General features: G+C 41.1%; 2 protein-coding genes across 2 annotated transcripts in view; one reads left to right on the top strand and one right to left on the bottom strand.

The window, feature by feature from the left end:
- ST6GAL2 (ST6 beta-galactoside alpha-2,6-sialyltransferase 2) overlaps positions 1-16,493 on the top strand; it is a 235,391-nt gene that overhangs the window by 190,601 nt on the left and 28,297 nt on the right. The gene's annotated exons all lie outside the window — the stretch shown is intronic.
- Positions 9,723-16,493, bottom strand: part of LOC141101407 (parapinopsin-like) — a 428,410-nt gene continuing 421,639 nt past the window's right edge. The window contains exon 5 of the mRNA XM_073590484.1: positions 9,723-15,357. Within this exon, the coding sequence (XP_073446585.1) occupies positions 15,112-15,357 (246 nt within the window). The 3' untranslated portion in view covers positions 9,723-15,111. The remainder of the gene's footprint in view (positions 15,358-16,493) is intronic.

Raw genomic sequence — 16,493 nt, 5'->3', positions numbered from 1 at the left:
CTATTTCTAGCATGTTTATTCCCATATGGTATATATTGTGCACAGGTCCTATTCTGGATGCTAATAAACGTCTCCCATTTTCTTTGTGTATTTTTATGTCTCAGGATATCGTCCCAGTTAATTGCACCAAGATCATCTCTCATCCGTTGGAAATTTGCCTTCCTGAAGTTTAGTGTCCTTGTAACCCCTCTACTACACATCTTATTAAAGGATACATGAAAACTTATTAATTTGTGATCACTATTACCCAAGTGACCCTCAACCCTTACATTTGATATGCGGTCTGGCCTGTTGGTTAATATTAGGTCTAGCAGTGCCCCCCCTCTTGTTGGGTCCTGAACCAGTTGTGAAAGGTAATTGTCTCTCATCGTTGTCAGAAACCTATTACCCTTGCTGGAACTGCAGGTTTCGGTTCCCCAATGTATTTCAGGGTAGTTGAAGTCCCCCATAATAATGACTTCTCCTTGAGTCGCTGCTTCATCTATTTGCTTAATGAGGATATTCTCTGTAGCTTCCATTATTTTTGGAGATTTATAACAAACCCCTATCAGTAATTTATTATTTTTCCCCCCTCCCCTTATCTCTACCCACAGGGACTCTACATTTTCATTAGATTCATATATATTATCACGAAGGATGGGTTTTAAGGATGATTTTACATATAAACACACGCCTCCCCCTCGCTTATTTGTACGGTCATTTCTGAACAGACTATAGTCCTGTAAATTAACAGCCCAGTCATGGCTCTCATCCAGCCATGTCTCAGATATCCCCACCATGTCATAATTATGTTCCAACAACATTAACTCCAATTCCTCCATTTTGTTGGCGAGACTTCTGGCATTAGTATACATGCACTTTATGTGTCTCTCTGTACCTCTATTCTTTCTTAAATTATTAACTGTTCTTATGCCAGAAGTGCTACTCCAATTCACGACTAGAGCAGCTTTAATAGTGGGGTACACACCTCAGAGAACATGTGCTGAATTCCGTAAGTGCTCTGTGCCTCTTATTGAATTTTATGCATCATTCTCCAGAGAAGCCTTCATTAAGACTAGTGTAGGCAAGGCCAGCCTTAAGTAATCGGCCCCTGAGTCATAATGGAGTTAACATAACTTGTGTCAACTATCTGAACTTTAAAGATACTGAAAGCCAGGATAAGGGAAACAATCCATATAAAAATTCTGTGTCCACATGACCTGACACTACATAAGTTTTCTGGTAATAAAGCATATAAAAGGCAATTGCACCTTCAGACTAATGATATAGTTTGTTATAGAAATGTGCAGTCCCTTTTTTTAACTTTAGTATAAATTGTACACCTCATGTACACTCACGTTATGGACAACAATTTCTCCACGACAAACGTGAGTCTCAAGGGCTAGTTTTAGCATAATTCTAAGGGAGTGGTCCCCAACCTTTCTGACCTTGAAGGCACATTCAGCTTTGAGAAATTGTCGCGGGCCACATTCAGCTTCGATAGAAAGTTGTGAGGCACATTTAGGTCTAAGAGAGTCGCGAGCCGCATCCAGCTTCTGTCCCCTCACGATAGCGACACACAGAGCCCCCATTACCAGTATAATGACAACCATAGCTTTTCCACAAATATCACAGAAGGCACTATACCAAGATCTAGAGATTCCCACAATAACTCCATTCTTGCATCAATCACTCTCAAAATAATGTCACATCTAGCTTCAAGTACTTCCTCTGACAGGTAGTGTCATCCTGTCTCCTGGTACCATACTTATTTTATCTCCAAACCGCCAAGGCCAGAATATGCACATCCAGTACAAGGCTACTCAAAATATTCACCACCTGGAGACCCGCTTTTCATACTTGTTTGCTAGACCTGGAGTTAATGCATCAAGCAGGCAGGCACCCGCGAGCCACACATCTTTGAACAATAAGCCAAATGTGGCTCCCAAGCCACAGGTTGGGGTCTTCTGTTCTAAGGTATAATCTTAGTATCTCATTGGTTGCTGTAGGACTGTTGTGTATTTTCGAGGTATTTTCTAAAATCAACCTTGTATAATAATACCAGTTATTTGGCTTCAGTTACATATAATTTAGGAAGCTGTAGCATCTCATGTTCTAGGTTCACTCTACTACACATTGTACTACCATCAAATTCTGATAATTGTGCAGAACATGATCTTTGTATGGTTTGTTTATGGTCCCAAATACAAAAAATAGTGTTTTACATTCATTCAAATAGTTTTGTTTAATTCCCCGAATATTCCTAGTTTCACTTGTTTATGAATGCTAAAAAGCACGACAGAATTAGGACTCATTCAAACTTCTGTGCAAATCGATCCGAGCATGGATCGCTAATGCATCGACTGGCCACAGGTCTCCCAACCCGAGTGTGACAGCTTCTTGTAATTCTATGAAGCTGTCACTGTCAGGCCGGGACACCACCTGCCAGTCCACGTACTGCGGTCTGATCTCGGACTGATTTGGACGGAATCTGCAACTCCCTGATTCTCTGTATTTTATTTATTTACAAGATCCTTTGGCGAAAACATCTACTAGAACAAGGCGTTGTAAGGCTGTGTGCACACGATGAAGATTTGCAGGTGATCCGCAGCGGATTTTACCTTGCAGAAACACTGCATATCCGCATTGTGATGTACAGTAGCCTTAAAATCAATAATAAAAAAAAAAAAACGCTGTGCAGACACTGCGGATTTTTCCGCGCGGTTTTCCTGTGGTACAAAATCCGCAGCATGTTACTTTTTTTGTGCGGTTTTCCACCTCCCCTGTCACCAAATCCGCAGGGGGAAAACCGCAGTGGAAAACCGCACAAAAACCACAAGAAAACCGCAGGAAAAATGCAGGTCATTTGAACTGCGGAGTTCTTCCATTCTGCGCGGAAAAATCCGCAGGGCCAAAAAGTCCATCTGCACTCAGCCTTACAGTTTCATCCAAAATCAGCAGATCTGTCATCAGATTTTAAATGCTGCATATCTTATACCAGATGAGACTGAAGTATCTGCTATGAATATTTTTGTCAGAATGGCGGGATTTAATCTCCATAATGTGATGAGAATTTTATAAGTGCAGCTAATATTAGGGGGAAAAAATACTGCCATCAGGATACATTCTGATGTCCACCACTACACACTACTTTTTCCATCTGCCCCTACACTTGCTAATCAATTCCTTGTCTTACTGCTAGTACTTTTCCACTATGAACGTCTAATTAGTTACCCTTTATTATATAATGACAAATTGGGTTTAGGTGAGGTGAAATAAATAAAGCATATTCCACATGGATACAATGTAATTATTTCTCTAGATTGCAATTAGAATATGGCACTATTCACACAGGCAGATTATGAGTGTTTAATATATCCTTCATATTCATGATATGTCCATATCCATATTTCAATCCAATTAGTGTTTAGTAGAGTTGAGCGACTTTGGTCGGATCGGGTTTCGTGAAACCCGAATGAAACAAAATTTCAGTCGGATGAAACTGGTCCGACTAGGACAAAAAAAGTCGGAGTTTCGTCCGAAACCCGACCCCAATGCAAGTCAAAGGGAAATAAAAGTCGGCACTAGTGTCTGCAGCATAGCTATATATATCTTATTCTACATGAAAAAAGCATTGGAATAATATAGAGCTTAAATGGAACCTGTCACGTGAAAAAACGCTATTATCCTGCAGATATGGTGTTAATCTGCAGGTTAAAAGCATTCTGAACCAGCCTGGTGACCACACTTGGAGCCCTACTGTCGGGAGGAAATAAAGTTTTTTCCTCCTGGCAGCGTTCGGGTTTCAGTCACGGGGGTGGCACCGGCACTGGTTCAGTCACCGCTCTGAGTACAGAGTGGCAGCTGTAATCGCGCCCGGCACTCACTGAAAGCAGGCTCAGCCATACACAGTGCGGTGACTGATTCCGCGGCGATGCCATCCCCATAACTGAAGCCTAAACGCTGGGGGAAGAATAAAGTTAATTTCCTCCAGGCTGCAGGGGTGTAAGTGTGGGCACTGGGCAGGTTCAGAACGCTATTAACCTGCAGTTTAACCCCAGATTTGCAGGTTAATTTCATTTTTCAAGTCACAGGTTCCTTTTAAACAAATTATAGACTCAATGGAGCAATAGATATGGATGTAAATATAGGCATGTCTGTATCTAAGTGACCATCTACCCTAGTGACCATACATTTCTCATGTATAGTCACGCTAACTGATGCCCTTCTCATATCAGTGCTCCTTTCCTCCTGTGTCCTCCGAGGCATGGGAAGTGTATTGGCCAATTCAGTCCACACCTCCCTTGCATTTTCTCTTTTGAAGGATAGGGAAAGCAGCGGAGGCTTGCTTTAGACTTATCACTACACTCATGGCTCTGCAGTAACCATTTTAAAACCACGAGGAATTAAACATCTATCTGTGCAAAGGAGTTGAACGGGAGACAAATGGAGGGCACCAAGTAGGGTAGTCTGCATGAGAAATGTATAGTCAATTTCCAGTCCTAGGGTGGAAGGTCAGTTTAAAGGGGTATTATCATCTCCAAGATCCTATCCCAATATGTAGTAGGTGCAAAAATAATAATATTCACAAATACCTCCAATTAAAAATGTAGTAAAATTTTTCTGATTCACTACTTTTATTTCCTCATGTGCAGGCATTGCAGGACCTTAAGTATTCATGGTTATGACCACTGATATAGTGACAGTTAGTTATCTAAAGTAGTTGCTAGTGTTAGGAACGGCGGAACGCACTAAATAAATTAATAATAAAGTGCGTTCGCCGCTCGGGGTCCACCGTGCAGTAGGTGTTAAAACCGCTGCTAGACAATGGCAGACGTGCTATATGGCGGTATAATGCGCACGAGTTCAACGTCGCCCGATGTGCGCAGAGCGGACTCTGTTAACTCACAGAGGCGCTGTAACATAAGCAAACATAAACACCGAGACTGTTAGACTCACAGGTCTCAGCGAAATTGCACGCACGGTATCAGGTCACAGGACAGGGTCCAAGACAGGGGACTGTGTCCGTCTAGACCTACCGCTCGTGCGGCGTCGCAATTGCGGACGCCGGTAAGTGCTGCTGAATGCAGTGCGGCGGCAGACACAGCCGCTATGCTATAGTGCCGTGAGAGACGTGACACCACCGGACGCTAGTGTAGAGGTGCGGTGTGCACAGTGGCCTATGGCTTACCACTGACTGGCGCTGACTCCTTCTATAGGTCCCTATCCACATGCGTAATATCGGAGCGAGGGGAATCTTAATAAGTCAGTCACCAGAATCATACATCCATCACCATTCACACATCTAGCAAGAAGAGTCTATACTAGAGCATGGCCGAGTGGCCATGCGGGCCTTTTATAGCCGTGCGCTGCAGGGATCTTCCAGATCTCTGAGATGGACCAATCAGATCTGGAGAAGGACCTGAGCACGTGACTCCCGACCTCCAATGGGAGATCGTCTCGTGAGCATGCTCAGTGAGGCGGCAGAGGAACTTAGCCTCAGGAATGACTTGCTGCAGAGCAGCATGTGAGGCTCTGGATTCCTGTTGTGTAGCTGCAGGAATCCGACGCCTAACAGCTAGTGGTCGTAACCATGGATACCTAAGGTCCTGCAATGCCTGCCCTTAAGAAAAGAGACATAGCAAATCATAAAAACTATACTACATTTCTAATTGGAGGTATTTGTGAATATTATTATTATTACACCTACTGCATATTGGGATAGGATCTTGGAGATGGGAATTCCCCTTGAAGTGTAACGTTTCAGCAGGTACATGCTGCCCTAACCACTGGCAACATGAAATAGTGACATTGCTTACATTTTTTAAAATATGTAATTCCAAATTCCAAGAATTATACCGGTGGCAGTTTTCCTCTGGTTCTCCTTTCCCAGCTAAGATTTGTCGGTTGGTCTCCAACTCTGCACAAACAGGGACTCGTCTGCCTGCTCTCGGCACATTTTTAAAATGATGTTTGCTCCGAAAAGCCTCAGCACTTCTCATTAAGACATAATTGAGTGTAACCGGTCTGTCACTATTTCATGCTGCCCTTACCACGCTGACAGGCTCCCTTTAAGCTCCAAATCCATTAGTTTGTATTCAGGTTAGATTTCAACAATTCTAAGTGCCTGGTGAAATGCACACCATCGTTACCATTGAATACGGAGAGCTGCGAATTGTCTCCTTGGGCAGATGTGTGCGTGTCTCCACTGACTGGGTGATACCGAAAGTTACAACAGGTCCTCCAATTTAAGAAATGTTTGGAATAATTATTAAACCTGGAACTAGCTGCTAGTTTGTGACTCTACCTGAGGAGAAGGGGAGACGAGTGGAAGCCAAAACAGGAGCCTTACTCAAGTACAGGAGGTTACAGTGGTCAAAGGGGAGGACACCAATTAGTAAGTGTAGCCTTCCTATAGATCCACCTGCCAGGGTGAGTCCACTCTCCGATACATTACTCTGTTATACCTTATAGTTGTATGGATAGGAGTATAGAAATTCTAAGAATTGACACAGATTCACATAAAAAGTTCATATATAATCTGCACTTTATTTATAGGTTATGCAGTTTATACCAGGACGATCTTGCTCTGTACCGTAAGTGTATGCTATCACACATTAAAGAGCATATATATAGTTCACTTATCATAGCTTGTGCTTGCTGATTTCCTTTTTTTTTTCACCCCCTCTTTGCGCCACCTGACTACAAGCGTAAGTGCTAATCCCTGTCCGATCTCTCTTCATCCCCACCCTTCCCCCTTCCCCCTCTTTTTACCTCCTCAATCCCCCTTTGCGTCGCCTCTGTGCCCACATTTAGCAGCCCCCTTTGCGCCACTCCGTATTCGCATCCCACAGCAGCCAAACTGTGATAAGTGACATAGTTCACTTATCATAGCTTGTGCCTGCTGATTTCCTTTTTTTTTCACCCCCTCTTTGCGCCACCTAACTACAAGTGTAAGTGCTAATCCCTGATCCCTGTCCGATCTCTCTTCATCCCCCCTTCCCCAACTTTTTACCCCCTCCATCCCCCTTTGCGCCGCCTCTGTGCGCACATTTAGCAGCCCCCTTAGCGCCAACTCCTTATTCGCATCGCACAGCCGCCAAACTGTGATAAGTGACATAGTTCACTTATCAGAGCTTGTGCCTGCTGATTTCCTTTTTTTCACCCCCCCTTGCACCACACCTGTACGCACACCCAGCAGCCGCCACTGAACTTTGATAAGTGACACCGTTCACTTATCAGAGCTAGGGCCTGCTGTTTTAGACTTTTCTTTTCACAGGTATTTTTCTCCCCATTTCCTTTTTTCTTTTAGCTTTTTCTTTACAGCATAGTGTGCACCAATCACTAGCTCCCCCACACCTACACATAATTGTAAATAAAGTACACCCAAGCACCACTTTCACAAAAAATGTCCCGCCCATCTAGGGTCTAGTTTCCAAAATGGGGTCACTTGTGGGGGGTTTCCACTGTTTAGGTACATCAGGGGCTCTGCAAACGGAACATGACGCCCGCAGACCATTCCATCAAAGTCTGCATTCCAAAACATCATTACTTCCCTTTCGAGCCCTGCCGTGTGCCCAAACAGTGTTTCTCCCCCAAATATGGGGTATTAGCGCACTCAGGACAAATTGCACAACAACTTTTGGGGTCCAATTTCTCCTGATATTCTTGGGAAAGTAACAAATTGGGGACTAAGAGATCATTTTTGTGGAAAAAAAATGTAATATTTTTTTTTCACGCCCGGGCATTATAAGCTTTAGCGAAACACTTGGGGGTTCAAAGTGCTCACCACACATCTAGATAAGTTCCTTAGGGGGTCTAGTTTCCAAAATGGGGTCACTTGTGGGGGGTTTCCACTGTTTAGGCATATCATGGGCTCTCCAAACGGAACATGGCGTCCGATTTCAATTTCAGCCAATCTTAGGTTGAAAATGTCAAACGGCGCTCTTTCCCTTCCGAGCCCTGCCGTGTGCCCAAACAGTGTTATTCCCCCACATATGGGGTATCAGCGCACTCAGGACAAATTGGACAACAACTTTTGGGGTCCAATTTCTCCTGATACCATTGGGAAAATAACAAATCGGGGACTAAACTATCATGTTTGTGGAAAAAATATGATTTTTTATTTTTACGCCCGGGCGTTATAAACTTCTGTGAAGCTCTTGGGGGTTCAAAGTGCTCACCACACATCTAGATGAGTTCCTTAGGGGGTCTAGTTTCCAAAATGGGGTCACTTGTGGGGGTTTCCACTGTTTAGGCATATCATGGGCTCTCCAAACGGAACATGGCGTCCGATTTCAATTTCAGCCAATTTTAGGTTGAAAAAGTCAAACGACACTCCTTCCCTTCTGAGCCATGCCATGCGCTAAACAGTGGTTCCTCCCCACATATGGGGTATCAGCGCACTCAGGACAAATTGGACAACAACTTTTGGGGTCCAATTTCTCCTGTTACCCTTGGGAAAATAAAAAAAATGTTGCTAAAATATCATTTTTGTGACTAAAAAGTTAAATGTTAATTTTTTCCTTCCACGTTGCTTCTGCTCCTGTGAAACACCTGAAGGGCTAATAATCTTCTTGAATGTAGTTTTGAGTAGCTTGAGGGGTACAGTTTTTAGAATGGTGTCACTTTTGGGTATTTTCTGCCATATAGACCCCTCAAACTGACTTTGAATGTGAGGTGGTCCCTAAAAAAAATGGTTTTGTAAATTTTGTTGTAAAAATGAGAAATCGCTGGTCAACTTTTAACCCTTATAACTTCCTAATAAAAAAAAATTTTGTTTCCAAAATTGTGCTGATGTAAAGTAGACATATGGGAAATGTTATTTAGTAATTACTTTGTGTCACATATTTCTCTATTTTAAGGGCATAAAAATTCAAAGTTTGAAAATTGCAATATTTTCAAAATTTTTTCCATATTTCCGTTTTTTTCACAATTAAACGCAAGTTATATGAATGACATTTTACCACTAACATGAAGTACAATATGTCATGAGAAAACATTCTCAGAATCGCCTAGATCCGTTGAAGCGTTCCAGAGTTATGACCTCATAAAGGGACAGTGGTCAGAATTGTAAAAAATGGCCCGGTCATTAACGTGCAAACCACCCTTGGGGCTTAAGGGGTTAATAAAGAAAATATCCTTTAAGGCTAAGTTCCTACGATGAGTTTTTGGTAAGCTTTCGACTCTGGCGTTTTTTTTCTGAGTGAAAAATACAGCATCTTTATAGATATTTCCTGTCACTGTACTTTTTTTTACGCTGAATAAACTGACCCGTGGTGCGTGTTTGCAATCCACAACATGTCAGTTTATCCTGTGGTAAATATGCATTTTACTTGCAGGTCACTGTGTTTTATCTCAGGATTTTTACCACAGAATTGTATTAGATGGTGGAAAAAAAAGGCACGTAGTGCCCACATTACTATATCAATAAAGTATTTTCAAAACCAAATAGGAAAGAATCAAAAACAAAGTAGCTTTATGTAACACATGACATATCAAAAACTACAGTGTGATAAGCGCATGTTAAAAACGCACTGAAAAACACAGTTAAAAAAATGCAAGTGACCTGAGTTACATAGTAGATGCAGAAATACTCTAGCAGTAACATCAGCACAAAAACTGCACCAGGAGCTACATGGCATGGTTTTCCATGGCTAGGCAGCTGCATGCAAGCCTTACATTACCAAGCACAACGTCAAGCGCCAGATGAAGTGGTATAAAGCATGCCGCCACTGGACTATGGAGTGACGAATCACTGTTGGCTTGGCGGAAGTCAGGAGAGCATTACCTGCCTGACTGCATTGTGTCAACTGTAAAATTTGGTGGAGGATGGATAATGTTATGGGGTTGTTTTTCAGGGGCCCTTAGTTCCAGTTAAGCTAAATATTAATGCATCAGTATACCACAACATTTTGGACAGTTGTATACTTCCAACTTGTAGAAACGGTTGACAAAGCAAGCTTCATAAAGCCATGGTTGGTGGAATTTGGCGTAAAGGAACATGACTGGCCCACACAGACCTATGACCTCAAATCTTTCTAGCACCTTTGTGAGAAATAAGAATGGAGATTTCAATCCAGGCCCAACGTCCAACATCAGTGTCTGAGCTCACAAGTGAGAGAATTGCCAAAAGCTCCTGCATACACCAAAATCTTGTAGAAAGTCATCCCAGAAGAGTGGAAGCTGTTTCCGCTGCATAGGGAGAACCAGCTGCATATTAATTCATATGGATTTACAATGTGAAGAAGTCATAAATAATCCTTTAGGTGTAATGTGCATGTTTCACAGTATTTTTTAGCATGTAATTTATACCTAAAGCTTTGTGCATATTAAACAAAAGAAGAAAAATACACATTTCCACTACACAAAAGTTTTTTACATTTTTTTTTGCTTAGGTATACAGATTCCGGCACTTTACAATAAAATCCATAAAAATTCACATAAATAACACTGCTTAAATTACATCAATGGTGTACAAAAAATTTAACCGTTTGTAGATTGTCATCGTGATTTTCATATCATATTCATGCCATTTACAAAACTAGTCATTACACATCACAGTCAACAAGTAAAATGCTGCAATTTTGGGCTGCAAAATTCCATAGAAGGACATGAAAAAATAATCGTACATGGCCTATTTGTCTACTGTGCATGAAATTAACCAAACTGCCTGTCCCATATGTTACCTGCTGATAGAGCGCCGCTATCCTCGCTGCACAATCGTCCTCTCTGCAGTATTTTAGAGCTATTTACAGGCTATCTCCTGCAGATCACTAGAGCAGTAAATGAGACGATGCTACATCTTGGCTCGTATGCCATCTGCTTACAAATTGCTCTTTTACCTTCTAGTTTGTTGTTCCCATACTCTTATATAGCCCATATTTAAAAGAGCTTGGCGTAAAATAATAAAAAAATGTCATATAATATGTAAAATATCGTAAAGTCACATGCAGTTATTATGTGAAAGCCCTTACGCTGAATACAGAGATGGCATCCCATGTTCTTTAGGCTTAGAATGACTGATCTACAGCTAGGTAACAGTAAGGGAACCAACAGCGGACATTACTGGGACCAGGACAACTACAGTAACTCCCGTGTTACCTATAAAACATTCACTAGAACAAATGGTCACTCAAATAGCAAAAAAATGTTTGCGCAAAAAAAGCAACTGAATTAAAATATGATGCTAAAACGGTAAATTAATCTACATACTCTTTATAGTAACATGTGAGACATGGCTTCTGTTTAGAACTTATTCACTTTACTCTATAGTGGCCATATTTTGTGGTCGTCCGTGTTATGGTTGCAGTTCACAGCTTGACTGAGGCTGTCAGGAAGACCATGACTGAGCAAGATAATGCAGGTGCCTTTCATAGCAAGAAAAATATCTACCTGGAGATAGAAGACCCTCCGGTGTCCTATTATGTAAACTATTTTAATATTCATGTTGGTCTTATGTATTGGTACATATCTCGGGTGGCAGCTACAAATGGCAGCTGCTACAAAGCCAATTCTAAAAGTACAGATTTTTTTTTAATTCAGAGTCTATGGTAATATTTGCCAATCCACAGCAGAAATGTTCTGCCTTACGGCTTAAATTGATACAGGTAACCTGTGACAGAATTCTCTTAAAGGGAACCTGTCAGCAGGATTGTGCACAGTAACCTACAGACTGTCAGGTTGCTGCCGTTATACTGATTACAATTATATCTTAGTTGTTGAAATCCATCTTGTGGCTGTTTAATCTTTATTTTCAGTTTTCAGTTAATGAGATTCTCGTGCTTGGGGGCGGCCTCTGGGGGGTCTTCATGTGGTGCTCTGCTTAGACATTCATAATGTAGACTACTGACAGGTCACTGATCCCTCACTGACCTGCCCCCTATTTTATATACTGTATATGCTATTGTTTGGAAGAAAAAAAAATTATATCCATCATGCGGCGCCTGCGCTGTAGCATGATCAGATCTATAATATCCATATTTTAATTTTCTTTAGACATAAATTTCTTTAGAAATAAAAAATCTTCCTCAAAATGGCTCCACCCTCTCCTGAGCAGTAGCTTAATTCGGAACCAATAGATGCTACTGCGCAGGCGCCACCTCCTGCGCCATTTTGCTATCGGAAAAAAATTGTCTCCGCCAAGATGACGCCGATCACACCTGAGCGGTAGCATATTCAGATATCTGTTTTTTTCTCATGTGAAAAAAACAAACAGATTTTCATTAATGTTTTAAATGAGATTTTCATCAGTGTCTTGTCAGTATCAGTTTTTACTATAAGTTTCCGATTTTCACGTATGAGTGTTATCGGTGTTACTCATGGACAGCACTCGTGCCTGTGATAGTCTGTGGGACCATTCACATGTCCGCATGAAAATCACAGAGACATGCATGATTGGAGACATGTACGATTTTGATCCGAGAGTTGGCTCAAAATCAACAATAACAAGTCAATGGATCTGTGAAAACATCAGACCACACTCTGATAACATCCAAGTGTGGTCCGATTTTCACAGACTGTCAGAATGGAGAAGGTGCAGATTTTTTTTTTATTTCTCCACGTACAAGAAAATTGGATGATATTCGGACCAGATTGTGATCAGAGTCGATCAGAAAAATCTGTCCGTTTTCTCATATATGGAAAAATTGAACTTGTGAATGAGGCCGCACATTAGTTTTTCTTGTATGCAGCAAAAAAATGATGAAGGTGTCTCCTACCAGAGTTTAGGTTTCTCACAAACCCATAGACTTGAATCCGTAGCTCAGATTAAGGGAGGACATGTGTCGGTTTTGTTTTTAAGACTCTTGTACCGCACAGATAACAGGGACAATTGTATAGAACCATAGACTATAATAAGTACATGTTCTATCCATGAACGCGCTCTGTAACCAGTGTGAAGCATGTAAAACACGGACGTTCTATTGAGTCTTTATTCACACCTTAGCTTTTTGGTCAGTTACGATTTCATCAGTATTTGTAAACCAAAATCAGGAGCTGCACCTACAGAGAACAACTATAAATGAAAAATTCACACCAGTTCTGTGATTTGGAGCCTCTTTGCGGTTGGCTTTCAAATACCGTTGAAATACTGACTTATTAGTATTTTTTTGTGTCCATACACGGTTCGTTTTTTAAAGGCCACAAATACTGACACACGCACACCCATTGTATTCAATGATCCACACATGTCAAGTTTTTGACACGGACCGAGTATCTGTGTGAAAAATCTGCAGACATGTTAGTATTTTCTCAGCAGCACGGACAAAATGCGTGACGCACACGTGCTCACTTATGACACACGGACAGCAAATGGACACACAGATGTCACATACGTACATACTGATGGCACATGGACCACGTGTCTCACCAGTACTGGTTTTTCCTGTACCGGAATCACCAGAACGTGTGAAGGAGGCCTTATATTGTGGACAGGATAAAATTAGGGGGAATAAAATACAGTTACCTTATTAGCTTCACACTATAGTTAACATCCAGCACCATTTGAAAACAATCCACATCTACTGATAACAGAGCGTTCTGACTACTAAAACTTAGGTTATAAATGTAGATTTGTTATTAGATTAAAGGGAGCCTGTCATGCAAAATGACTGTTCAGATGAAACACAGCACCGCTTAGAGGACATAGCACTATTAAGAAGGTTTTTTTTCCACACCTGTTTCTTTATTAACAAGAAATTGTTCTTTATTCAGATATGCTAGATATGTGAGGCCAAGAAACTGAGTACACCTTCTCACCTACTTGTTTTTCATCAGCTCCTCCCTTTTCTGGCTCCTGAAATCAAGGAAAATGAGGTGACGATAGATGCAAAACAAGTAGAAGGGAAGGTTCAGTGATCTGTTTGGCCATGACAAGGGTGCACTGAGCACCTCATTATCAAATCTGAATAAAGAATGGTTTCTGGCAAATAGAGCAGCGGGTTTGGACTAAGAGTCTAAATTTATTAGGGCTATGTGCCATACAAGGTGTGGTGCCTGATTTGGACAGCCATTTTATACTGACAAACTTCACTTTAATATAAAATGGCATTAAAGTTGGGAAATAGAGCTCATAGATAAGTTGGTAGATGCCCCCCATGTTCAAATTAGCATTGTTACTAGGATTGAAAAACTGAAGTCATAAAACCGCCTTACACAACTCTCAATAGTCATCTGGGCGGTGCCACAGCAGGGACTGGTCACGCTCGTCTTGCTGTTAGCTCACCTACTCTTCCTTGATTGATCTCCTGTCAGGTATGTGCAGTCAACTGTAGCTGTGTTGATCAGGATGTCAGTTAAGAGGGAGAAGTTGATGATAACAACAGGGAGGCCGTAACTAGTTTATTTATTTTACTCACTTATATAGCACCATTAATTCCACAGCGCTTTACAGACATTATCGGCACTGTCCACATTGTGGCTCATAATCTAAATTCCCTATCAGTATGTCTTTGGAGTGTGGGAGAAAACCAGAGGACCCGAAGGAAACCCACGCAAACACGTTGATGCTGCAGCACCACCCAAATGACAAGAATGGCATAAACCGTGATTGTGATTACTAGAATAGAGGAGATAAACATATGTATTGTACATCTGCAAAATAACTCCTATTTATGAATCTTACTACATCCTGGTGGTCTTTTAATAACCAAACTTTGATGACAGATACCCTAACATTTGAGCCAAAAACTCTTCTTAGAAGGTTCTTACATCGTTACCCAAGAACAACACTGTTTATCATGCAACATCACATTTGCTTAGATGGTTTTATGAAATGAGAAGCAAATCTATAGAATATATACACAAGTCATTGTATCTAAACCTCACAAAATACACCTGTCTTCCATAATAAAGTCTCATTGTCTTGATGATATGCAAATGTTTTCATTAAATGACGTGATCAATTGGTATCAAACTCTTTTATCTGCCTCAGATTCTATCAGATATCTGGGTACATATCATACTCATAGTTGTATTTAACAGCCTATACACATAACTCATCACAATATTATCCGTAATGGCGGTTGACATGCTTTTAGTTCCCTCATAGCAAATCTTACATGACCTTTGTTTCTTTGGTTCATATAAAATTAACTTCATTGATAAACATCTAAAGAAATCGTTAAAAGGAATTCACATAACAGAATTGTCTTCATTTTGCTTTGAGGTGCGTTGGTTTGAGTCATATGTTTCTTTTTCTTGACTTGATATGAATGGATCATTCTCGGCGCTTCCGGGGATTATTGTTTCTTTAGGGGCAACGCTGCTGTTGTGTCTTTGGTTGAGCTGAATAACAGTTAGGTTTGATTGGCATAAGGATCTCCCATCAATCGGCGATGACGGATGACAGTTAAAGAGTAACAGGAAGCATTTGTAAAACTAGAAGGAGAAGAATAGAATAATGTTAACATACTGTACATAACCACATTCTGTAAATCTCTAGTGTCAGATGAGGGAACATTGAGCCCGTCAAAAGCTAGATTCTGAGTACTCATCAATCATGTATACAAATCCAATCAGGTATGGACTGGGGCTGAAATTCAGCCCTGGCATTTGAAATCACACAGTCCCATGCTGTCCTCGTTCCCAAGCACCAGATGTGATATATTACCCTGGATGGAGGAAAGCAAGATTTACTACAAGACCAATATTTCTAATGATACCCGTGGCCTGTTGGGGTAAGTGATGGAGTCAACGACTTTGTGCTCCATCACTGTAAAGAGTACAGTATGGGTGTCTTAAGAACACAGATTCTGTTAACAACGTAGCAGACAAGGCAGCCCATGACTAAACGGGCCCTTCTGGCAATTGCCAGAAGGCCAGTCCGGCCCTGAATCCAATGCATTTTCATTAAAAAAAAAATTTCAGACCAGGACTAATTTTTGTTAAGCACTGTATCTTACAATATTTTTAGTTTGTCGGTTCTATTAGTCATCACTTGATTATGTGATTTGCATACTTGTGGTCACATGTGAGCTAGCTTCTCTTCCTTCATCTCTGAATGTTAAAGGGGTTGTTTGGACTAAATTGATAAATCTGCAGTCACTCTGTGTGACTGCAGACTTATGAATCTCCCCAGCGCTCACTGTGCGCTGCGAGCAATTGCCAGTTTCTGAGCCGGAAACTGCAGTGATGTATGTGATATGCATACCCCGGGCAGAACCTGTCTAGTTGCCTCTCTCCATACAATTGGCAGAGATTATTACAGCTAATTGCCAGCAGTACAGGTACTAATCTGATATCAATGACCCATCCTAAGGATATGTCATCAACGTCATTTGCCAAGAGAACCCCTTTAAAAAAAGTTGTGTGTACTGCACCTTAAATTGGAACCAATCAAAGAACAGAGAGAAGAAAGGCAAATTGGACATAATTTCACATGAAACCTCAAAAATGGGCCAGACAAAATTGTCGGCACCCTTAACGTAATATTTGGTTGCTCACTCTTTGGAATAAATGCAATTAATCACTTCCTATAACCCTCAACAAGCTTCTTACACCTCTGAAATGGAATT

This window comes from Dendrobates tinctorius, unplaced genomic scaffold (assembly GCF_039654945.1).
Source record: "Dendrobates tinctorius isolate UK_male_01 unplaced genomic scaffold, ASM3965494v1 ptg000117l, whole genome shotgun sequence".
NCBI classification, from domain to species: domain Eukaryota; kingdom Metazoa; phylum Chordata; class Amphibia; order Anura; family Dendrobatidae; genus Dendrobates; species Dendrobates tinctorius.
Note: the sequence above shows the minus strand (reverse complement) of the source record. Positions and strands in the feature narration are given on the sequence as shown.